This window comes from Equus przewalskii, chromosome 4, assembly GCF_037783145.1.
Source record: "Equus przewalskii isolate Varuska chromosome 4, EquPr2, whole genome shotgun sequence".
NCBI lineage: Eukaryota > Metazoa > Chordata > Mammalia > Perissodactyla > Equidae > Equus > Equus przewalskii.
In genome coordinates, this window is record NC_091834.1 from 88,818,211 (window position 1) to 88,843,979 (window position 25,769).

A 25,769-nucleotide genomic window follows, 5' to 3' on the forward strand; every position below is an offset into this window, starting at 1 on the left:
ACATGATAATCAGCATATTTTATCCTTAAATGACTTCACTTAGTCTTTATGATTGGGTCCCAAGCATAGTTCTGACATCTCCCAAATAAACTACTTATACTTGAACCCTCTCATCTCAAGGCCTGCTTCAGGGGGAATCCAAGCTAAGCACAGGGGGCCTTTCTTATTTACTGTTTGGTATTTATAACATACCTACTGTGTGCTATGTGCCATGAGGAAGGCGTACAAAGCAAGGTTGCTACTCTTAGGACACTAATATAATTGACTGCCTCAGGGGAATTCAAGGATTACAGAGGTAACCAGATGCAGACTACCAGCATAGTGAGACCTCAGAACTGAGCAAAATGAGTAGAGAGAAGCTTTGTGGAGTAGGTGAGCTTAATTACGGACACCAAAATTTGAATTTCATAAAATGTTCCTGTGTCGTGAAATATTCTTCTTTTGATTTTTTCAACCACTTAATATAAAACTCATTCTTAGCTTAAGGGATATATGAAAAACATGGGCTGCTGCATTTGGCCCATAGGCAAATGGGCCATAGTTTGCAGACCCCTGCTGTAGAAGAAAGATCAGCAAGGCAAAAATGCCCACTCAGTTCAGGCTATCGCTGTGCAGCTGTTGGAGTCCTTTCTGTTTGTGGTCTGGGTCCTTTTCTTCCTGGCTCATCAATGATCAAAGAATGCCATGTTCTTTTTTTCTACCTTCCTTAAAATCCCGCCCAAGCTAAGCTTTCTGTGAATAGTCTTGGTAACATGAATAAAGTAGTAGTTATCCAGAGTTTCTAATTTCTACTCTTCTTTTCAGGAGAAACTACAATCCATTGTCCTCCTTCTCTTCAAATATCTCCTCCCTGCCAAATTATTCAGCTTACTTCCTTCTCTGGTCTTTCCCTCAACCAGACTCCTAACTTCCCATTTCATCGACTGTTCCCAGGAAGCCATTTATCTGCTCCCTCTGGGAGAGAGGCATGTGTGAGCAATCAAAGTAGATGTATAAAAAGGAAACAAAACATTTTTAATTTCTATACAATAGAGACAGGCTTTTAGGAACAATCTATTGCTTTTCTTCATAGTATGTGCCTTGAAGAACTTGCTGTGGTTCTGGCTTTAGAGCTCAATTTCATATTCTCCAGTTGAATTCTGATGGCTGTTGATACTCTTGGCCCGGCACCTCTTATCAATGGTCACAAGTTAACATTGTGGAATGCCAATGGGAGGAAAAGCATTGGATATTTGACCTAAAAATATTATCAACTTGTGTATTTTGTTAATTTCTCATGACATTTATTCCTTGTCTGGGAAACCCTGAACATGGTTTCTCATAAATTATGTTAGCAGTGAATGATTTTTCTTACATAACACATGCAAAGAATAAATTTTATGTAAGTTAAATTTAAAATTTTGTTTTTATTATTCTTGTTTTCATATATTAGTGGTGGAGTGAGTGTGGAGTTAGGAGAGAGCTGATTTTCTAATAAAACTAATAGTATACTTTTCCCCTTGACTTTTATTTAGGCAACACTGCCACCACTTGGTCTTCAGAAGACCCAGTTACCCTCATTAAACTTATACAGAATGTTTAATTTACAAATTCTGTACAAATTGTTACGTTACCTAGAGCCACTAAGTTAAGGAATTTTCCACCAAGAGTGCATCGGCAAATGAGTGGTGAGTCCCGACGAAATGTGATAATGAAGTCAAGCTGTCTTGAATATTGTAGATACAAAAGGAAAAGTTGCAGTCCTAGAGCCTCTGTAATTTGAATAAATGTGATGGCCAAGGATAGCAAGATGATCCCTGAGTCAGAATGATGCAGGAAGCGCGACAAAGAACAAGTCTCACCTCTGCCACCGCCCTCCACCATGCCCACGTCTTTCCGCCACGTTGGATGTTTCTTCGTTCTTCGGTTCCCCCATTTTGCCTCTGCTCCCCAAATCTTTGTACATGTATTTGCTCTACTAGAAATGTCCTCTCCCCTCTGACTCATGCGCTCCCAACCCCACTTTCATAAACTCCTTTATAAAGTTATGGAGACTGTAAACTAAACATCTCAGCTCAAATATCAACACTACTGAAAAGCCTTCTCCGACTACTCAGAGTCACTTCTCCTATAGCCACAGCATTGTCTTCTTATCTTCAATATGAGACCTACCATTGAATTTTAAGTATTTTATTTATATTTTCTATGAGTCTCCTCTACTAAATTGTGTTCTCCTTAAAGAATGGGACACTGTTTTATACATTGTTGAGCATTCAATATATAATTTACTGATTGATTGTTTAGCTGACAGGCTGGTAGGGTTAAAAGTAGGATGGATGGATGGATGGCTGGATGGATAATATTAAAAGTGCCAGAGAATTGCATGGTTTCAACATATTTCACCTTCAACTGGGAACTTTTTCTCCAGAAATGCACTTCCAAGTTTATGTTAAAATCAGAAAAAAAGATGTAAGACCCTTTACATCCCATAAACTCAGGGCTACCTAGAGGACCTTTTTGCATAAAGTTTTATTTTTAATGAATTTGCTTTTGTGATTCTAAGAAGTTTTTGGAAAAAATCAAGTGCTCTCACTAACATCTATAAACATGTTATTCAACTGATATTAGGAGTGAAGCATGTTTTCCAAAAAGCCTAAGGGTATTTATTAATAGTCCATGAGTCCCAGGTCAGTCCAGGCCAGAAAAAGCCACTAACATCTCAGAAGACTATAGAGGATGCTCAAGCACAGCAGCCTAGGGTAACTGTAGTCTAGTAGATTCCTTGGCTGCCCTGAACGGAGCAGAAAACAGACCCTTTTAGCACGTGTGTGCTGTGGCACATGCTGTCATATACAAGGAACGTTTTACCATCTGCTGATTTTGATAGATATTGGGTGCAGAGGATATTTCTAGCCTGAAATTGGGTATCATAAGGAGTCAAAAAATATTTGTTGACTTATAAAGAACATCTGATTTGAGTGATATAGTTTCAGTAAAATATAATGTTGGATTTAGTTGCTTCAGTTGCAGCAAAAAGAAGTTCCTAGCTTTAAAAGAAAAAGAGTTTAGGGGCCGGCTCCGTGGCCGAGTGGTTGAGTTCGCGCACTTCACTGCAGCGGCCCAGGGTTCGGATCCTGGGCGCAGACATGGCACCGCTCGTCAGGCCACGTTGAGGCAGCGTCCCACATCCCACAACTAGAGGAACCTGCAACTGAGATATACAGCTATGTACGGGGCGGGGGGCGGGGGGGGGGGGGGGTGGGTTGGGGAGATAAAGCAGAAAAAAAAAAAAAAGAAAGTTTATTAAAGACTGCTGAACTGCCCATTTCATATATATCCATCACAGTTTTCCTGGGCTTATTTCCTTAATTCCCACTTGGGCAATAGGGCTCTCATGGGAGGCCTCAGCCATTACTGATGAGCTGTGCCTGAGCCTCAATCCACCACCACCCCCATCTATACATTCAGGGCAAATGAAGGTCAGCAATAGGCGTGACAGTCATCAAGTTAGGCAGTCAGGCTCAGCAGTGGATCACTAGTTCACAGTTCCTGGTTGTCTTTCTTATTTGATCCTATTACATACCAAAAATATAGTTAAAACATTGTGGGAAAATTTTGTTCATCAAATAGCATGGTACATCTATATCATATAAATAGATCCTAAATGGTAATAGCATGTGTTTTTGAAAAAATTATTGTTATAGTTTTGAAATGTAATTATGTTTGCCACTGATATATATTATTTCAGAGGCATTTTTATTCCAATTCTGTCTAGTCTTTAATTTGCCTCCAAAACTTTACATTTCTCTACACTTTCCCTATCATTTGCCAATACTACATTTGTCCTCCAAATCTCACTCAAATACCTCACATGGAGCTTTCCTCCAGCAGAGCTGCTGTGCACAGCACCCTAATGCCCCTAGATGCTCTTTGGTGCTTTTATTCAGCAGGTTCAGGCGAGACAGTGGCATGGGCTGAGAAACATTGTTTATAAGCTGAAAATATTAATTGGGTTTGTTTTTTTTTCAATTCCTAGATAGAAGAGCGAGCAGAATTTTTGAATAAGTCTGTGCAGAAAAGGTAAATACAGTTGATTATTCAACTAAGGATCATCAGCCATTATATATATGGAAAGATTCTCTCTTGTATTTTATGCATGCATGTGTGTGTTTATTCACTTAGCAGTGGTGTCAAATCAACTCATCAAGCAGCAGTGGTCTCCAAAATTGACAGCAGACTGGAGCAATACACCAGTGCAATTGAGGTGAGAGATGTCCTCAGAGTTATGGTCAAAAAGAAATAAACTCTGATTATATAGATGATGATAGAAACACTTAGGACAATAATCAAGTCCAATAACCACATTAGTATGTTAGAATATTAATGCTGCTTTTTTATACTTTGAACTATTTATAGAGAAGAACAGTAATAAAGATAAATTATAGAAGAGCTTTCAATAAATTGTTGTTTACTACTTTCAGCCTGAGTATTCTTTAATGAAGGTGTTCTCCTTTAATGAATGGGTTTATTGGTATTTAACAGTATTATTTATATGTTCATAAGTATATCTTCAATATCCCTAATTCCTTACAAAATGTTCCCATATGTAGTTTAAACCAGTCCCTTACAACTTTGGTTAATTCTCTTTTGTCTATAAAAACTTCAATTATCGATAAAAGTGGTACTATAAGTTAATATAAAGATGGTAGCCAGCCTGAATTTAATCATCAATTTCAAATTGATTCTTTTATACTCGAAGGACCATAGTTTCATGCTTCTGTCTATTCCAACTTTTTGTCCACCCAGTTGACCTAGGGGTTCTACTCTATTTGGAAATAAGGTGTATTTCCAAATACTAGCGCACTAAGAAGGTAGGGTGCTATTGATCAAGATGTGATCCTGTTTTCCCTCCTTTGTGTATACTTCAGTTGATAATTTAGCCTTCTTCTGTATCGGAATAACTGCTACGAAGTAATTGGATGAGTTTTATTTGCTTTTCTCCTCTCCTTTGTACTGCAGAGTGGAGATACTTGTAAAATAGTTCACAAGCAAATGATAAAAGGGAATAAGAAAGAGAGAGGTCTCGATGATTTATCAAATGAATAATCAAGTCCTAACCCACAAGAGGTGATTTTCACAAAATTAAATGTCCACTAAAATATAAGACAAATTGCAGATAGTTATTTTCTGTGATTGAAGTGATCATAGCTCTAATAGGGTCAGTGAAGCCAAGACTGTGGCTTCCGGATATAGTCCAGGGAGATTTTTTTATTCATGGGCCACTGATGGTACCACTTACCCTAGCTGACCACCTTGACAATACATGCCCCAGACCACATAACCAAGACCACCAGAGCAATTGCATGATTCTGAAAATACCCATCACTACTGCTGGAGAAGTATCTCGAAAGGACACGTTTCAACCTTACATCCATTCTTTCCTCCTTCCACTATGTTCTCCATGCAGAGGTCTCTCAATCTTTCAGTCTTTGAGCATGTTGCTGTCTTCGGTTCTTTGCATATGCTGTTCCTTCTGCATGGAGTGGCATTTGCTCCTTTTTTCACCTAGTCACTTCCAGATCTTCTGTGAGTTCTGGGTTTAAACGTCACTTCCTCAGAGTAGACTTCTTTGCTCCCCTAAACTAAGTATCATTCCCCTCTTGTGTGCTCTCTTGGTATGCTTCAAAGCCCTACATTTATCTTGCATAGCACTCACCACAATGTGAAATAAACACTAGTATATAACTGGTTACTATCTTTCTCTTCTATTAAAATGTAAGTGCACTGCAGCTTCCAGAGCAGACTGTCTTGAGTACCACTATATTCCCAGAGCCTAGCACAATGCCCTGCACACAGTAGGCACTTAAGAAGTATCTGTTGAAGAAATGAAGTAGAACATCACCTTAACAATAACTGTTGTCCCAATAAAAAACATATTTCTCTCTTGTAAGACCCTCTGATCTAGATCTTAAGGTTCAGTTTGAGGTATATATGTCGTCAAAAGGTAGTTTTACAATAGAAATTAAGACTCTTATCATTGGTGAAGGGGTTTACACAATGAATTTTTTAAATGATAATATTGAGGAAGATAAGCTCACTAGAAGTTTGTGAGAACAAACTTATCAGTGCCAATCCTAAAAATAATTCACACACTTCAGGGAACAAAAACTGCAAAACCTACGAAGCCTGCAGCCTCGGATCTTCCTGTCCCCGCCGAAGGCGTGCGCAATATCAAGAGCATGTGGGAGAAGGGGAATGTGTTTTCGCCCCCTGCTGCTTCAGGCACACCAAATAAGGTGAGCATAGGATTTTTGCTTTTTAATTTTGGAGGGTGGATTTTTTTTTCCTTTTTTTAGGAATCATACCAGTTAATAATAAAAGCAGTGAAGACGGTATAATGCTTGCTTTCCTTTGCAATGAATGCCACAGCAAGTTCAGAAAGAATATGTTCCGTGAGGCTAGACTACATACTATGCTCTGGCCACAGTATTCTAAATCAAGTGCCTGAAATTAATCTTCAACCCTTGGGGTCTGGGTGCAGTAGGGTGCAGGGAAAAGAAAACCAGATAACATGTTCTTTAAATATCAAGTTTAAGGTTTATTTTACTCAAATACTAAATGTAACATCAGAAATTGATTATAATACTTAAAAGCATTTTGAGGTTGCTTTGAAGATTTCTTTCCCAGTAGTTAATTTTTTCCTTTAATATTTTGCACGATTGACTCTGTAGGAAACTGCTGGCTTGAAGGTGGGAGTTTCCAGCCGCATCAATGAATGGCTGACCAAAACCCCAGATGGAAACAAATCACCTGCTCCCAAACCTTCTGTAAGTAGCCTTGGGTTTTTCTGAATTTCTTTGATCTCTCAGCTTCCAGCAGCGGAAGAAAACAGGCAGTTGGTCTGTTGCCTGGGAAAGACAGTACTCCTATTCTTTGCTGTCACTACTGAATAACAAGCAAGGAGGCGTGCAGATTCAGAGAGAACCGCCCCAAGCAGCTGCACCCTAATACCCAGAGGGCAAAATGGAACCATAATCACCTCTTTACCCTGAGAGTTGTAATTGACCTGGACGTGGAGGCAGTTCAAATTTACACTCTTAACTGGTCTGTTTGTTTAGCTTCTATTCTATAAATTATAGCTAGGAATTTGAAAATGAAAATGTCAAATTACCTTGGCCACTTCTCTATCAAGAGCACCCCAAACTTATTCCCAAAAGAATGTGTGTGTTGGCTATTTTGAACCCATATTTTCTAATTTGCCAAATTCTGTAACTTAGCACAAAAATAGTTATTGGGTAGTTGTTGAAATAATTGCCGTAATTTTATGTCGACACCTCCAAAGGAAGGCCATTTTTAAAAGTCCAGTAAAAGTAGAAACTATAAAAACTGCTTATAAATGTTATTTTTGGAAATCTAATATTTTCTTAAGTGTGGCTATCTTACTATAAAAATGTTCTTTCAGTCTTTTCACTGAATGTATTTGATAATTGCCTTGTACTTATCATTATAATCAAAAACCTTATTAAGCTCCCTACTCTATATTGGTGAGCTTTCTCTGTTAAGGTGGCTTTTATACCTTTGTTGGTGCCCAAGGGGGCAGAGACTTGAGTGTCATAACCACTCCATTCCAGAGGTAGAAGAAAAGCTTTCCAAAGCCTAGGCCTCTGCATCATTGAGCATTTAATTGCATCCATTGGCTCCATGTTTAATCTCCAAAGTCACTAAAGTTGATTACTTTTCCAACTTAGAAAGAAAAAAGAAGAAATGGAAACGTTTCCATACTCTTCTTGGGCGCAACTCCTTATAGTTATTTAATTAATATTCAGCCCAAGATTCATTGCCCAAGGGCTCACAGGAGATATAAAACTAATGTAAGCACAATTTATAATTGGAAAGTCTTTATATATTGAAAAACATCTTTTTTCCCTCTCCTAGTAAATACAGGAAAGGGGCCTATAAAAGGAGACAGTTGAGGGGAGGGACCCTACCCAAAAAGTATGTGCTCTTTAGTGCCTCATGTTTCCCCAGCACCCAAGGTGATATAAAGAGTAGAAATTATTTTTTTAAATGGCAATTTATATAAGTTTTGTGGTTCCAGACCAGTAACTATTAACTTTTGTGAATTATGGAGCCCTTTGAAAACCTCATGAAACCTAAGGATCCTCTCCCCCAGAACATGCATATAATCCAGGTTCAGCAGGTTCATGGGCCCACTGAAGATCTCTCAAGATAGCCAGGATAAAGAGAGAAAGGTAATTGTTTCCTTCTTGGACGAGTATGGCACATTGCTGGAAGAGAGGGTCATTTTTTTTCACATTTATAGTATTTGTGATCTATTTCATTTCTATACCAGATTATACTCATATGTTGGTCCGGGACTTGACCCATACCCTTTCACCAGCACTTTAACTAATGAGCCTATCACCGTCTATGTCACCCCAATGGGAGGGTTTAGAAAACTCAATTCAGTTATTATTACAGTACGTATAACTGTGTCAAGGTTTCCACAAAAAGCCTCATTGTCGGAGGTTATTGAAAGCCTCCTAAAAGTGGCAGGACAAAATGGTATTACAGGGAAATTACAAAATCATTGTCTGCTTTACTTTCTATTTAGTAAGTAATTTGCCAGACCATCTACTAGAGGGTGGAAAGAAAAGGGAAGAAGAATGTACCCTTTAGTATAGATTGTAGTGATCTCTTTTTTTCTCCACGTCCCATTGGATTTTGTAGACTAGGGTGACTTCCCAAATGAAGGCCAGATCAGAAGAAAGCAGTATGTAACTGATATGGTAAATAAAGAGCTAATTTGAGTATCCTTAATAAGCAACTTTAAGGTGTGTGCACATTCCAGGGCTGGTAGAGACAGCATTCTGTCAAAGTATGATAGCAAGATGGTGGTCTCTTTGGGAGAGGACGTGACTTGGAGCCCAGCAAGACAGGAGGGTAATTTACAGACACTTTGGGTCCAGCAGAAAAGAAATGAAATTTCCAAACTGTGGAAAGAACTGGAAAGATCCTGCAGCTGCATAAAACTTGGCTGGCAGAGGTCAAGTCTGGGAAGCAAGCTTAGAAAGACAGGTTGAGCAAGGATCTTGTCCAGGTCTTCTTCAGGGGGTCTCACACTGGTGGCCTGCAGCTAAGATCTGTGTAGTTTGACCCACACCATTGTGCTTTATTTTCCTTTCTTAAATTATAATCTGAACACATTTTTGAGGTGTGGAGGCATGTACTCTTGAATTTATTGATTCCCTCTTTTCCTTATTTTCTTACACCAAGCCTCTTCAGGCATTTGTGTTTCCAGCCTGGCCAGCATCTGAGTTTGACACCTGTGGGACTCTGGTCAGTCTGACTCTGAGCCCAGGATGTCAGAGGATTACATAAAGATGACAGCAAATAGGAAGCCCCAAAGGTGCTTTCTAATTTTGGACCAGAGGTGGTTTATTCTCAGTCCCTTGTTTATATTCTTTGGCATATATGGTTGGAGAGGAGAGCCTAGGTTTGTGTTTGCAGATGTGTGGCATGTGGCCATTAAGGAAAAATCAGACGAAAATTCCTTCACCAAAATGGTCCTCACCCAGTGAAACCTCAAGAAGGAAATGAGTCTTTCCTTTGGGATTAGCGTTGTTCTAAAATTCACTGAAGAGAAAAGCCATCCTATACCAAGTTATATAATTTTCATATATGCTAAGAATTAGAAGTGCTCAAAACAGTTTGTCAAATCAATATTATTTGGGGTCCCTGAAAATTGACTTATTTAAAAATAAACATTGATCTATACCTGATTCCTTACTGGGACATCTATTGCTATTTGTGGGTAGAATTTACAGGATTTCAGTGTAACTTTGTAGCTGGAATTCAGTTCTGTATGTCTGTTTTAGCTGGTTTGTCTGTTCTTGTCTAAGCTACATGTTATATACAGCAATTAAAATGCTAATTTATCTCTCTTTTTGTTTAAAAACAAAAACCAACAATGTCTTTCTCAGCTGCATTCTCTTCTTCATTCTTTGATCTCTGGTTGATGGGAAACGTGCTTCTCCGGCCTTCATTTCTCCCATTTCTTCAGGAGTGGGTCTTTCTCTAAAATGTAGTCTGGTCAGGTAATTTTATTTCTATTTCCCCTTTGATTTAAAATTCCAGCTTGCCACTTAGAAGTTAATATTTTCTTCAAATAGACTCTTTATATTCTTTAAGTGATCTCGAAAGATTCATGGGCAGGTTTCAAGGGAGATACAATCCATTTTCTTCGGCAGAAGAAAATTCATGTGAAAGAAAAATATTTGTCTTCTATGAATCAAATAAATAAAGTAATAATAGCCACTTACCCGAGCTTCCATTAGCATGTTCCTAATTATAGTTTCCAACATTTTAAAACAGTCTTCCAGACAGTTTGGCAGCTTCAACCAACATTGGCGAATGTAGTGGAATTCTTTAAAAACAATCTGATTTGTTGCTTACTGGTTCCAAGTTAAATAGGTGTAGCTCTCTAATAGAATATCAGGAATTCATGCCACATTGGAAATCCAGAAAATCAGCAAGATTAAGGCAAATCTGAAATGCTTCACATGGGACCATTTAACCAGTGCATTTTCAGTGTTGAAATCTCAATACTATCTATCAAAAATATGTCCATTTAGAGTGGTGTCCACGGATAAATGCAATTACTACTAATTTTGCCTTCCTAATGAGAAAGGGGTGTGCCAAAATAAACATTACTATTTCAGTAAAACACATTTATTTTCTACAGACTACCTTTTGCCAAGTACTAATATACGCAAATACTGGAAGAAAAGTAAATGGAAACAGAAATTTGGATTCTTATCCAAACTAAATTAATTATGAGGTAATAAATAAAGAATCAAATCTATATAACTGTTATCGATCATATTTTAGTGTTTTCTTCCCAAGATTTCCTCATGTTCTCACATATGTCATCAACTGTCAGTTTCTCTTATGGGTACAATTTGTGGTCCATGTTTATTTTTGTGGGGCTAGGTTTTACTGATACACTTCTGAATTATCCACTTGCTCCCCAGGAAACACACAACGATTTTAGTCCTAGGAAAGTGCAATTAGAAAAGTGTCTTAGTTTGGGCTGCCCAGAAGTGGACCCTAAGATAGTGATTCTAGTACAAGTCGTGTACTTTGGCGGTGAAGAAAACGCTGCAGGAAGTGAGATGGGGGGAAAGAAGACAGCCAATAAAGAATGTTATTAAGCAAGAAACCACGTGGGCTATTAAAACTTAATCCAACTGGGAAAACCCTGGAAGCCACCATGAAGCCATGCCTCATAGATCTCCTACCAGAGGCATGAGTGAGCCTGAGAAATATTCTTGCACCAAAGCTCATCAGTGAGTGGTTGAGGACTGCTCCTGGGCATGTTAACTCTCTGAAATTCCAGCCGCCTCCTGGGTGGGCAAACGGGGGCATCTATAGCCAGGGAAAGTTCTCGGGCAAGAAATGCGGTGTTGGTGGTTGGAAGTTAGGCTGGCAGGCACTAAAGTCGTAAGGGCGAAGGGACACAGCAGGGCACCAAAAGAAAGTTCATCTGCAAAGGGTGAAATCCTTACCCGACTCCAAAGGAATTCTTTATAACGAACCTATGCTCTAGTCACTTCTAAGAGCATAAAAAGTTAAAAATAGGCTACATTATTTTAAATATGCTTATATTCCAAGTTTACTGACCAATAAGGACCAGTAAGTCCTTAGTGAGAGGACAGGACCTAAACGCTGCATATTTCCAGCCCATTCTCATATCATAACACAGGTCAAGTTCTACATAAAAAAACAACAGCCAATGATCCTTTGGATGCCATCCGTTTCGGATCATTAGGATAAAGCATATTAAACAAGAAACTGATTCAAACAAAGAAACAATAGATATGGTGATTTATTTAGATCTGGCCAGAAAATATAAATGGCCGCCTATCAATTTTTTTCTGCTTTCTCTTCACTAGGATTTGAGGCCAGGAGACGTATCTGGCAAGCGGAACCTCTGGGAAAAGCAATCTGTGGATAAGGTCACTTCCCCCACTAAGGTAATCTACTTGGAAGATTTGTTTTTCATGGGTTCTTTTCCTGCTGTATCCTGCAGTATGATGTCCCAGGGTCAAATGAGAAATATCACTGGTCCACAGATCTTTGCCTGGGTAACCATCAGTTTCTAAAGACCTGTATATTGTACAGTGAAAGGCAAAGTTCATGGGGCCTTTTAGCATTGCAGGTTTGTCAGTCATACAACATAAATTCTCCAAACCTATGGAGTAGTGCCCAGGAAGACATTCTGGGAACGCCATAGTGGTAGGAGTGTTGACAGCAGAAGGCTGGATGGTATAACCATAGTCTACATTTCCTTACAAAGTCCAGACTTGGAGTCATCGCCATTGGAAGATCACCTAGGGAGAAACATCTGTCTTTCTGAGTGGTTTCAAAGCTGCTTTCTGGAACCATTCTAAGGGGTTACATTGCCAGCGCCCTGGGATTTAAGGTTGCTATGGCAAAATATTAAAATAATATTCCAAGGTTAGGCAAATTTTGCTACCCTATGAAAACTCATGACTAAGAATGCTTGGATTTGTCTTTTTTTGGTCTTCTGCTCAAAGAGTATGTTCATTCTTCATAAAGGGAGCTCTGGACAGTATCTAGATGAACCTCAGCCTAAAAATAGGACCCCTTGTTGTATAAGGAGCTAATTCAACTCCTAATTGTAGCCCTTCCCCATTTCAAGTAATAATCCCAGTCTTCTCTTAAAGGAAAAGACTCATTAATAGATGGAAAACTGAAAAGGGAGAAATCAGAAACCAACAATAAGTGAGATTAGAACAGTCTGCTTATGAGTCCACTTAGAACTCTAGCGACAGAATCACTTTTTAAGCAAACTCAGGACTGAAGAACACCTCAAAGGTGACTGGAGAACACCCACTGAAGTGAGAGCATTATTTTCCAACTTTCTACATGCTCTCACGTCTCGTGCAGCTGCCTAAATGTGTTACTCCATCTTCTCTATGAGTTCTTGATCACTCTTACATTCCAAGAAAATCCATTAGCCCAGCCTCTCTACTTAAAATGACTTTTAAATAAGTTCAGTTTTCTAAGTCATTGGTAATATTAAAAGTACCTAGTAATAACTATCATCACTACAAACAACACTTAGTTAGCGTCCACTATATGCAAAGTACTGGTCTACCTTCTTAACCTACATTATTTCATTTGACCTTCCAACTACCATGTGAAGTATTATTATCCCCATTTAAAGTTAAGGAAAATGAGACACAGAGAGGTTAAGTAACTTTCCCAAAGCCACACAGCAAATAAATAGCAAAGCCTGGACTGAAACTCAGGCAGTCTGATCTGAACCTGCATTCCTAACCATTATACATGCTGCTTTCAAGGATTGTATATTCAGCAGAAAATATAGTTTTAAAGTCCCTTATACAATTTTCTCCTGGTGGAAGAGGATAAAGGTATTATTTTTAGGTTTTTTTTTTAAATGAAGAATGAACTTTTGTTGGCCTAAGCTATTATAGCCTTCTAGCATAAGTCTCTGACCTTTCAGATATGACAGTCCAAATGTTTATATGGTCTTCTTTCTGAGTAGGGGATGTCAGCTGTCCATAGTCCATCATCACAGGTATAATGGAGTCCCTCTGGATAACATTCCTCTGAGTCAGGGTTCCGGGAAGTGGAGTAAAGATACAGTCTCTAATGGGAGGACTCAAGAGAACACTACTCACAAGACAGCATGAGTGGTACTCCCTGGAACTGTGCAACATGGTGGTGCTAGGTGGAAAGGTGACAGGGTGAGGCTTCATACCACCACCCCTCCTCCTTGGTCTGTGCCATGGAACTTTTCCTACAGTAATAATAATATAGCCACCAGGCCCAGCGCTGAGTTTATGAGGCAGCGGAGGAGGTAGCTCCTTTGCTCCAAAATGTCAAACTCACTGTGCACGCAGTCATTCCTTTGAAATGAAAATACACAACGCATTTGAAAATACCAATTCACAACACTTTAACTTCCATGAATACCTCAGCAAGGATTTTTAGCAGCTAGCTAAGGAAAAATAATGGTATAGGAATAAAACTATGGGTCAGATAAGTTTCAAGGGAAGTGGGGTAAGAATAGGAGGGAGGAAACAAAAAATGGGAGAAAACTAAACATAAACATCCGCCACTTCGCCATGGTGACTTGACGGCCAAGACTGAGCCCTTCAAGTCACGTATGCCCGTTCTGGAATGCACATTATAGATTCCTGGCTCTTATAGTGGAGATAAAAAAAAAATCTTCTTGACTCTGAATGCAATGAGCAAGGCTGAAGCCCAAGATAGGGAAAGGGGAACATAAAGGAGAAAGAAAGAAATAGAAAAGTGAAAAAATCAACAGAAGAAAACGTAGACTGAAAGAAGAGGAGCGTATTTGAACAGAATGCCAATAATAATCTTCCCTTTCGTAAATATTTATTCCTGCCATATTATAATTCCTTTTTGTTTCTTCTGACACAAAGTGTCTGCCTGAAACACTGTGGGCTGCCAATTTAAAGCTCTCTTCTCTTAGCAGGTTTGAGATGGTTCAAGAAAGAATCCAAAGGAGCCGCTCAAGATGCTAGACCAGCTCACCGAAGGGGGCTAATTTGCTCTGTTTTATATTTATGTTGATTTACTAAATTGAGTTCATTTCCTTTTGTTTTATTTTTCATTATCCCAGTAAACCTATGTATATTATCACTATATTTAATAATCACAGTCTAGAGATGTTCATGGTAAAAGTACTGCCTTTGCACAGGAGCCTGTTTCTAAAGAAACCCATGCTGTGAAATAGAGACTTTTCTACTGATCATCAAAACTCTGTGTCTGAACGGTGATACCAGCCATATCGGAAGTCAACAAAAGGAGATTCAAGTTGAAAATTGCCTGAGGAGTGTGTGCAGTATCCAGAAAAACAAACCATCGTGGGTTTTTTTAAATACAGAAGTCATGTTGTTTCTGCACTTTAGAATAAAGCATGGAAGAAACTATCTTCGTAGGCAATTGTAACACTTTCTGAAAGTAATCCATTTCAGATGAGATACTGCAATAATGATTGTCTTAAAAAAAAAATATGTACTGTTAAGGTATTACTTTTTTCATGCTGATGAATATCTAAATTGGATTATGATGTTAGCTGACAGTGGTAGTGCGTTCTTTAGGTTGGTTGCTTTGTGGATTTCTTTGGTAGTGATAGTGAACCACATTTTAGATGACCTGATCATGTATGTATGTGCATACACGTATACAAACACACGAATGGTAGAAAGCTTTTTTATGTGCTAGACTATTATATTTAGCAATATGACGTTGTAACTAGCCAATATCACAGCTTTTTAAAAATTAAAGATCACAATATTATATTAATATTTCATATTTGCCAATAGAGACATGGCAGAATAGGTATCGATATGTTTCCAATGCCCGATAGATAACCTGTAAGAAAAAAGAGAGATTAGTTGCGTCAAAATGAGTTGACATTTTCTATAAAACATAGTATTTAGTTTATAATTAAAGGCAATCTTGAAGTCCAGCATGAATTTTACTAAATCTACCGTCTATCTGGGTCAAACCGAAAGCTTGCTCAAAACTTTATTCTTAACAATCAAGTTCACAGTAGGCTGGCTTAGATGATATCCGAGATCTTTTCCTTCTCTAAAATTTAAAGACAAGAATTTTAGTGACAAGACTGTACAGATTGGAATTCCATGTATGGGTATACAAAGACCAACTTTGGCTAATGTCTGGAAGCAGAGAAAAGTGTGCAAAATCCAGTATCTAGGAGTCATGACAATACTTCCCTCTTTGATATACTGAAACATTTTTTAAATTAAACTTTTGTACTTTCATTAGTCATTGATACTTGTCATAAGTTGATAATGTGTTGAACTTTCAAAAAATATATGTAACTTTTACTAGTTTTACTTTTTCCGCCGAGAGTCTTTATCGACTCCTCATTTTTACACACACAAGCCAAATACCAGATCTTATTTTAGCTTCTAAGTGTTCATCTATTCTTCACAATAGATGATAAGAGTGTTCCAGTGTCTTGGCAATGTGTTCTAGCATAGAGATATACATAGAGTGTAGTTATATAAACTTATACCTCATTTGACTTAACCAAAATTGTCTTACTCTCAATTCCTACCACAATGAGAGAGCCTTCTAAATGACTATTTTCTAATCTACAGTATTCCCCTGGAAGAGCTAGTCAGGGCAGGGCTGGCCTGAGGAGTGACCACTGCCTTCCAAAGTCTATTTTCCTCATAAATCAGTAAAGAGTAGTTGAATTCTCTAGCTTTTAGCACACTTGGGCCAAAGGAAGGAAAGCCGCCAAGATTGCACAAGTCATCCACCCATGACAGAGCAGACATGAGTCTATGATAAGGTGAACTAGAATTCATATGCAGTGCCCCATTTCACATCGACTCACATCATTGAAGTGAAATGGATCGAAGTTTGAATTAAGGCCTATGGCGAGGTAACATTGCTTTGTTGTGCTTTTGAATAAGAGCTTCTCCTGATCACTATTATATATTTTTTCTAGAAAGTCTAAAGTTAAGAGAATATATCAATCCTGGCTTTTATTCCAATATTTGGATGGAATAAGTTTTAGGGTAGAATTTTGTTCAGTTTGGATTTAATCTTTTGAAAAATAAATTCCTTGTTTACTTGTTTGATTACAATTTTCTTTCTTATCTTTAAGAGGTAAAACTGCAAGGTGACTAGCATGTTCTGTGAATCTGCCATTCCTAAAAATTTTATAAACACTTGATATTTTTCACTGATAATTGATCGCTGCAATAAATATATATTGTGAAAATGCATCCACAATAAATGGAATTCCTCCAAATGCCTTTGCCTCACTGATTTTTTGTACTATATTGATTACAAGAGTTATATCTGTTGTAATAAAGATGATGGCATAGCAAGATGTTTATATCAGATTGAGTCTTGGTTTCACTCTTTAAAGAAGAAAAGCCATTTCATATTTTTTAAATACTTCTTATTACAGGCAGTTCTCTAACAAAATATTGAAAATTGCTCTGGTATGGACAGCTGACCAAAAATGTATAGAAAAGGCTAAAAAGAGGGATTAAAAAAATTCTTCAAAAAAAAAAATTATCAGGCCGGCCTTGTGGCGTCATGGATAAGTCCAGCATGCTCCACTTCAGTGGCCTGGGTCCATGGGTTTGGATCTTGGGCACAGATCTATGCCACTCATCAAGCTACGCTGTGGCGGTGACACACATACAAAATAGAGGAAGGTTGGCACAGATGTTAGCTCAGAGCAAATCTTCCTCACCAAAAGAAAAAAATTATCAAGTGTTCCTCCATCCTCCCTCTCATTCCTAGTGTTGTTACACACTACCCCTCTTGCTCCTAAGATAGCAGTACTGTTTTCCCAAAGATATTGTTTTTTGTGGTAGAAATACCCATTTAATATGCACCATTCATTTTGCAGAATACTTACTATTTGCAAGGCACTGGCAATTACATTGAAATCCAAAGATGGTTTTTGCGGTAATTTTGCATATTTATGTAGCACTATTCGGTCTGAAATCTGAGGTTCTTCTCAAAAAGGTTTAAAATTGTGAGTCCAGAGCTCCTGAACAGTCCCCTAAATCCTGCCCATGAGATTGACAGAATTAACTAAGTTGATGTAACTTAAAAAATTATTACTACTTTTAACTTCTACATCCTAACAAGAAGGACAATAAGTTTAGACAATAAGACAGTTGTCATCAAAGTCAATTCACAAAATTAAGCAACGAAAATAATACAATCTAGTACTAAACTGAAGGGAGTAGGGATGGATGAAAATTATTTTTACAAGGTGCATATTCAGGGTATGAGCTCAAAGAAGTAAGAGTCTCTTGAGTGAGACAGAAACAGGTCTGTATTGTAGGCTTTTTCCTACCGTTGTGTGCAGGTGTGCTCCAAATAAAGGAATGGATAAGTAAAAAACATCTTACGACCCTAAATACGTGTTCTTCCAAAGGAGTAAGGAGATGACCTAAAAGGTTTCTATTCGAGTGCTATGTCTATTTGTGTCAAGTGTAGTAATCATGTTGTCCAAACATTCTATATCCTCACCGATTTTTGTGTCCCTTTGTTCTATTCCTGAGAGAGAACTGTGAAAGTCTCCCCCTATGACTATGGGTTTGTCCATTTCTCCTTGCAATTCTGTTAGTTTTGCTTTCTGTAGTTTAAGGTCATGTTTTAGGTGCACATGGAAATCTAGAATGATTATATCTTTTTAGCGAAGTAAATATTTTATCATTATGAAGTGACGATTTGTAGCAAGGATTTTTGCCTTCAAGTTGATTTTTCCTATTCTTAACATTGCTACAGTGGCTTTCTTTTGGTTAGCACTTGCATGCTATAACTTTTTCCACTCCTTTACTTTCAACCTTTGTATATCCTTCAGTTTTAGATCCGTGTCTCTGAAAATCAAATGGTTTGGGTTTGGGTTTGAATCCCGTCTGATCCTCTTTGAGTTTTAACTAGTGTATTTAGTCTTTTCATCTGTAATGTAGTTACTGACATTTTTCCATTTAAATAGCATCCTAGTCATGTGCACCTGTTCTATGTTACTTTTCTCTCTTGCCTTTATGCCAGGACTACTTCCGCTTCAGAACGTATGCTCATCTCTTACAAGAGACAGCTGAGAGGCTGAATGAGACTTTGCACCCCAATGGGGCCAGAGGAAAAAGTCATAACCTTCTGTCAAGGATGAGGATTTAGCAAATTACTTCCAGTTTATGGTTGGATCTCCAAAGGCCTGCCTCCTGGAAGTAAGAGTGAAGTAAGAGCTTGAAGTAATCTGGTCTTCACATAGATTGCCACCTGCCTTCAGTGTGGGGAACCAACTACATTATTCTAGTGGGGAGATAAATGATACATGATAAAGACATGAGAAGTTACAAAATATTGAGTACCAATTCAAGAATTTAAGAGAGAAAATATCACACGACTCTAGTAGATAATCGTCAAAGAATTATGTAGTACATAATTCAGTGTTAAGGGAAAGAAGAGAACACTTCAACCTTGGGTAGTCCAGGACAAAAAAAAAATTTACCTTATATTCCTTTGTGTCCCAGCAGTACACCAAGTGCTCCACACATAATGGGGCTGGATAAGAGAGAAGATGACTTCAGGAGCAACCGAGTTTATAAACTCTGCTAGATGTGCTGCTGTCAATTTGTGTAGCGGAATTTTTAGAGTTCTCAGAGGTTAATTTGTTTTATAACATTTTTGTTCCCAGATTTATAATTCCTGTATCAACTCAGCCCTGCATCTCAGCTCCATAAAGAATGTGGGCCTCTTTACTCTAATACAGTTTAATAGCAGAGGTTTTGCCAAAAGCATGCTTTAAGTGATGAGGGCTTTTGCTATCTTGAAATATGATTTCCAAAAAATTTTTCATTAAAATAGGTTTTAGAAGGCCCAACTGGTCATTTCCACTTGGATAAAGAAACTTCATTCAATGATCTCTTGCCTAATGTACTAATATAAAAATTATACAAAAGAACTACAATCATACAGAACACAAGATGAATTTCTTAGCTTGTTTTCAACCTTATTTGGCATTCTTCCATCCCAACCTGCTTTTCTTAGAATAAATGCTGTCTTTTGTACGCCTAGTACCTGCCAACATTAGTAACACAGGTGCTTGAGTTTTGTTCAAGTGATGGAAATCAGCTGTCCTACGTTCCCCGGGGTTCCTCAGTCCCTAGTGAACCTCAGAATCAATGGTGGAAATCATGGAAATACGTAGGTTCCACTCCCAGGAGATTCTCATTTGGTGGGTCTAGAGTCGAGTCGTATAACACCTCTTTGCCACTCAAAGCGATACCTATTTGTAAAATGCAGATTCTGATACAGTAGGTATGGGGAGGGGCCTGAGATTCTGCACTTCTGAAGGACTCCCAGCTGATGTTGCAGTCGCTCCTGCTGCTTTGGAGATCACACTTTGAGTAGCAAGGTCTCTTTCACTCTAGGCTCTCTATGAGAATTTGTGCTTCAAAGATTCTCAGTGGAAACAATACAATGAAATCACCTCCTGTGACCTAACATTTTATATATAAACTGTCTTAATCCTCACAACAACCTTAGCAGGTAGGTACCATTACTATCTCCATTTTATAAGGAACCTGAGGCCCAGAAAGGTTAAGTAACCTACCCATGACCACACAGCTGAGTATTCTTGTTCCAGAATCCATACTCTCAACCTTCTATGCCAGTGGTTCTCAAATGCTGGGGTGCATCAGGATCATCTGAAGGGCTTCTTAAAACACATATTGCCCTGCCCCAGCGTTTCTGATTCAGTAGGTCTGGGGTGGGGCCTGAGAATTTGCATTTCTAACAAGTTCTCACATGATGCTAATACTGCTGGTCCCACGGACCATACTTTGAAAACCATTCCCCTATGCCATATGGTTCCAATTTTCCCAAGAGTATATCTTGAAAATTGACATCCCTGGTAACCACCAGTCCTATATTTCTACTTGCTGGATATTTTCACCCAAATCTCTCTGGAAGATACTATGTACATTCTGATCTGTGCTTACACATTGTCTGTTATCTAATATAACAGCATTATTTTTTTCCATCCCTAAGTTCATTGAAACCAAGTTTGAGCCCCACCTTATCTAAGAAAACTTACTCTATGACCCCAGCACACCAACTTGTATAAACCTTCATTCTTATTAGTTATTTCACACACTTATTGTGAGTGCCTGCCTTGTGAACATCAGGCACCGGACTCAGCAATCAGAATGCAAAGGGAAGGTCAGACCTCCCCCTCCAAAGGCTCAGAAACTATTAGAGAAGACTAGATGTTGACATTACTGTGTGGTGAATCCTAAACAGAGATGTACATCAAGTGTTATAGAGGCACAGCAGAAGAATCCCCAACTCAAAATGGGCATGCCTGCCCTACAAGAGCAAACTCCTCATTGACAACCAGATCTTACACCTCCTCGTGCTCACGGTTCTTAGCACTGTACCTTTCACATACTAAACACTCAGCAAATTTGTTAGACGTCTTTATTAAAGGCCTACAAATGCCAGTCGACATGGGGCACCAGAAGTACAAAGACAGCTGAAGACCCAGCCCCTGCCCTCAAGGGGCTTTGAAGCTAAATAGCAGGAGAAAGAAATGAATAGATTGAGTGCAATAAAGTGTTAATTGACGCTATGACAGAGGTGGGTAAAGGAGTATAACAGAGGCAAAGAGGAGAGAGCTGTGTGAAGAAATAGAAGACTGGTACTTCTGGGAGAAAAATAGCCAGGCACTTCTTAGAATAATCAGGTAGCACTAACTTGCCTCAGATCAAGGTCTGCTATTAAGCTTTACAGCCTGAAAAATGATTTGGTCAGCACCCAGAGAAGAGATCTATTTTCTTCTTTTGTGGCTGCACCAGTAAATCAACCAAGCTCAGAAACTCAATATACTGTATAAAGTCAGAATGCCAGTGCGTTAGTTTGCAATGAGAAATTGTCCTCACGAGAACCCTAGGTTCCTGTGAGCAGAATGTTATAGTCTGTGGATTAAGGTGCTGCTTCCAAGAGAGGGAGCTTCCAAGAGAGTCACTAATAAGGACCATGGGTGTCTGAATGAAGGGGAGGCTGGCATTTTATTTTCTGTTGGATGGCTGCCTAGCCAGGAGTTGGCTAATTTGTCTCTATGCTAGCTGAGCCCATAGAAAAGGGAATCAAAAAGAGCAGGCCAGGCAGGACAGTGCTGTGCCAGGGTATGGAACACAGATCTAATATATGTCCACCAGTCCTAGAGCTGGCTGTGAAGATGACACTGGGTCAGTGGTGACACTCTATAGTCTATATAGAGTGCATATAGTGCAGGGATCAGCATAGCAAGGCAGGTAGATGCCCAAGTATCAGAGGGACACGGTTATCAGTGTCACCAGTTGGAGATGAGCTGGTCAAATGATAATGATAGAATATTTACTGGGCCCTTACTTTACATGTTCTTCACTCATCAATCCTCACAACAGCCCTACAAGGTAAGTACCATTGTATTATCCCCACTTTACATGTAAATAAGTTGAAGTGCAGAGAAGTTAAAAAATTTGCTCAAGGTCATAGGGCTATTATGTGGCAGAATATTTGGCCCCAGGGAGTCAGCTCTCGAGCCAACATCCCTAACTTCTATTCCCCACAATCTGTCACAAGAGATTGTTATTGCGCAGAAGCGTGCCTTGAAGAGGGTCCCTTGTCAGGGGGCCAGGTCGGAGCCACGGCTCTCCTCATGAAGCCCACAGACAAAGATCAAAGACAGCACTTGAGACCAACCGTGTAGACTGCAACTTGGCTTCCCCAGCCCCTGCTCATCCTAACACAAGGAACTGGCACCTAGAAGGAAGAAGGGACGAGTAAACAGCAAAATACCATCTCCCTCCCACTTCCCAAGCGCAGAGCCGCCTGGGGGTGAGGAGGAGGGCGGCTCTGAATTGAGTTTGAAATTGAAGTTTAAAATGTACTTAATATCAAATCCCAGAATGAAATCTTAAATACCAATATGGAACTGTTTTAGTAGCTGAAAATTGCTGCAAAGTTATGGAATCAGGCCAACATGTCCTCAACGGGAAAGGCATTTTACCATGGCCTAGCTCAGTGGCAGTTATTGGAGAAAAAAAAAGACCATTTCATGTTCTTTGTCATGAGAATCACACTGAGCCTGGGAACCAATCCTTCTCTCTGGGGTGATTATCCGGTCCTCATCTGTTGAGCAGGCAGGGGGCACTCTTACCACCTCATTTCCAAGTGTTCAGGAGAAGGATGCTTCACCACAGCCCCCAAATTTAGACATATTATACAAACCAATGAAACAAACGAATTCTACCAGTCACAGAGGGCCGAGGAAAGACTTCACTCTGGGGATAACCCTTGAGCTGAGTCTCGGAGAGTGGACTGGCCGGGGCAGATCTCAAGACTGGAGCTTGGAAACAGTTCCAGAGGTCTGGCCTCTACTGGGACATGTAGACCCAGAGAGGCTGAGGAAGGCCACGACGGTCCCAGATGACACCAGGGCTCCAGGGACCCAGTCTGGCTTCCTGAGCCAAACTGTGACAAGACGTCTACAGCCCCAGACTAACTTCTGTGATGTCATAAATAACTCGTTGTCCTATCACTTTATGTTACATACATTTAAGTCTCTGTTCAACGAATCAAAATGATATAATTACACAAAATGAATTATATTCCTAACAGAACATACATTTGGCCATGTTGCTAAAGTGAACTTTCCTCCTGATTCCCGCTCTAGGAATTGTGCCTTTTGGAGTACTGTTTTGGTTTTTCTTTTCCTCTTTTCTTACTCTACTTTTATTACATTGCCTTTTATACTGCAGACTTGGAGCAAATAAATTCACCAAAAAGTTGGAGCAGGACAAGTTGCTGCAGAGATAAAGCTGCCTTCCCAAAAGGCAGAAGCTGGCGATACAAGAAGTCTGTCCAGTAACCTTCTCTGATAGGATCACAGGGAAGGGGAACAAAAATTCAGACTGACAGAAAGGCCTTGGTAGAAGTTTACTCCAGGCCTTACTTCCACTTTAACTTAAATGCAAAGAATTTCATTTTCACTACATACTACTATCTGGCATAGGGGAGTAAAAATAGGTAGATAGATAGATAGATAGTCAAAAAGAAGCAGGTGCTTAAGAAAACAATTTTAAATTTATTTGGGGAAGAAACAAGTCCTAATGAAATCTCTTTGCTTACAAACGATACTGACTCCAGCGAAGCTTTGGCTGAACAGTACCACCTACTAACATTCATAACAGGGCTTCTCTTGGAACCTTTGTGCTTGCTGCTTCCCCTGCCTGGCAAGGTCCTCCCCTAGACATCCACATGGCTCATCCCCTTCTTGCTTCAGGTCTCTGCTCAAACGCCTCCTGGTCAGAGATGCTTCCCTGGACACCCCATCGAAAGAGCCGCCCCTTCCAAGGCCCACCACCCAGAGCACCCCCTATGCTCTCTCTTTCTCCCTGCTTTAACTCGCTCCATAGCAGGTATCATCACCTGAGTGTTTATTATTATTATTATTATTATTATTATTATTATTGTTGGTTTGTCTTTCTGAAACTGAGGATGAAGGAGTTAAAATTTCCCTGGATTAGGGTGAAACTGTGCCTTGTACCCACAAGGTTAACATAGGAAACAAAATAACCAAAGTTTCTGAGTTTGCCTTACAGAACAGCAGGAGGATCCCTGATAAGAGAGGAACTTGTTGACAGCCCTCTGCCTGACTGAGCATCTTACAGGAACACTGAGAAGCAAGAATGATTGTAAACTTCAGACGTCGAAGACTAAAAACTCCACTGCGGGCAACACATAGAACAGATGGTCACGCTTGCGCAGAGGACTCTTAGAACTTCAGCCCCCGAGGCCACGTGCTCCCCCTCCCCTACCTAAAACCCTGAATAAAAACTCTTGCTTGTAGCTTTTCAGGGAGTTTGGGATTGCAGCTCGAGCTGCCCATTCCCCTTGCTCAGTGCTTTGCAATAAAATTCCTACTTTTTTCGACTACACCTGGTGTCAGAGATTGGCTTGCTGCGTGACAGGTGAGCGAACTCACTTTGGGTCTGATATCATTTCTTCTTCCAATAGTACATAACCTCCATGAGGAATGTCTGTTTTAGTCTCTGCAATAGCCTAACACCAAGAGCAATCTCTGATAAGTAGTAGACATTCAATAAATATTTGCTGAATTAATACAAGAATGATTATGGTTTTCAAAGGTTTTCTGAATTCCTATTTTTTTTTTTTTTGAGGAAAGTTAGCCCTGAACTAACATCTGCTGCCAAGCCTCCTCTTTTTGCTGAGGAAGACCAGCCCTGAGCTAACATCTGTGCCCATCTTCCTCTGCTTTATATGTGGGATGCCTACCACAGCATGGCTTGCCAAGTGGTGCCATGTCCGCACCTGGGATCCGAAGCAGGGAACCCCAGGCCACTGAGAAGCGGAATGTGCACACTTAACCACTGTGCCACTGGGCTGGCCCCTCCTATGTATTTTTTATACACTAAAATAATTCTTCTCTATAGGATTACTTGAAATATGATCATGTAAATATTTGGACTAAAAATCATGAGACACAAGTCCCAGCTCTGCCATTAATTTTTTGTGTAATCTGGTTACATCACCTCTCAGAGCTTCACCTCGCATGTCTGACATCCTACGGCTTGCCACCATGACTCTAAAATCCAACAGAAAAATAGATTCCATATAGAAAAATTCCCTGTGTATGTTACCTTTAGTAACACATGTATGGCCTAAAACAAGGTGCAACTATAAAGGGTAACTATTTTTCAAGAGAGTTTCATCTAATATATGCTCTATTTCTTTTTCTGAACTGCACAAAATTCTAAATCTTTGATCTCAAAAAAACTTATTTTCTTTTTCTTGGAAATTTACAAAATTTAAAGAGAGGATGTTAACCCATTTTCACGCATAAGCCATAGTGCTTTGCCCTTTATTCTACTTTCAAACTTGGCTACAGTCCATTATCTCCATTTCTACATTACAAATATCATGACATATAATGCCTCATGTAGGCACCAAACATCTAAAGAATTTTTTTTCAGCTATACTTGGAAAACTGTTCCAAATATATTAAATTATCCACCAGAGCTAAAGTTCACGGGGAAATCAAGATAGGATATAGAGCAATAAGGTCTAAGCCTGTTATGGGAAGATCATATTAAGTTACATGAGACACATGTAAAGTGATTTGCTTAGTGACC

General features: G+C 39.3%; 1 protein-coding gene and 1 long non-coding RNA gene across 23 annotated transcripts in view; one reads left to right on the forward strand and one right to left on the reverse strand.

Annotated features, from left to right (window-relative positions):
* CALD1 (caldesmon 1) overlaps positions 1 to 16,852 on the forward strand; it is a 183,309-nt gene extending 166,457 nt beyond the window's left edge. For 8 of the 22 annotated variants that reach the window (XM_070617755.1, XM_070617764.1, XM_070617756.1 and 5 more), the window contains 6 exons: positions 4,016 to 4,059; positions 4,162 to 4,243; positions 6,138 to 6,275; positions 6,711 to 6,806; positions 11,934 to 12,014; positions 14,531 to 16,852. In XM_070617755.1, the coding sequence (XP_070473856.1) occupies positions 4,016 to 4,059; positions 4,162 to 4,243; positions 6,138 to 6,275; positions 6,711 to 6,806; positions 11,934 to 12,014; positions 14,531 to 14,539 (450 nt within the window). In that variant the 3' untranslated portion in view covers positions 14,540 to 16,852. The remainder of the gene's footprint in view (positions 1 to 4,015; positions 4,060 to 4,161; positions 4,244 to 6,137; positions 6,276 to 6,710; positions 6,807 to 11,933; positions 12,015 to 14,530) is intronic. The other 14 variants (XM_070617758.1, XM_070617767.1, XM_070617769.1 and 11 more) reach the window with 3 other exon arrangements.
* A 689-nt stretch (positions 16,853 to 17,541) lies between these two features.
* LOC139083075 (uncharacterized) lies at positions 17,542 to 23,007 on the reverse strand. Its single transcript, XR_011539609.1, has 3 exons — positions 22,868 to 23,007; positions 19,082 to 19,134; positions 17,542 to 17,627 (listed from the first exon to the last, which is right to left on the reverse strand). It is a non-coding gene; the product is annotated as an uncharacterized lncRNA (long non-coding RNA).
* Between the last annotated feature and the right edge of the window lie 2,762 nt (positions 23,008 to 25,769).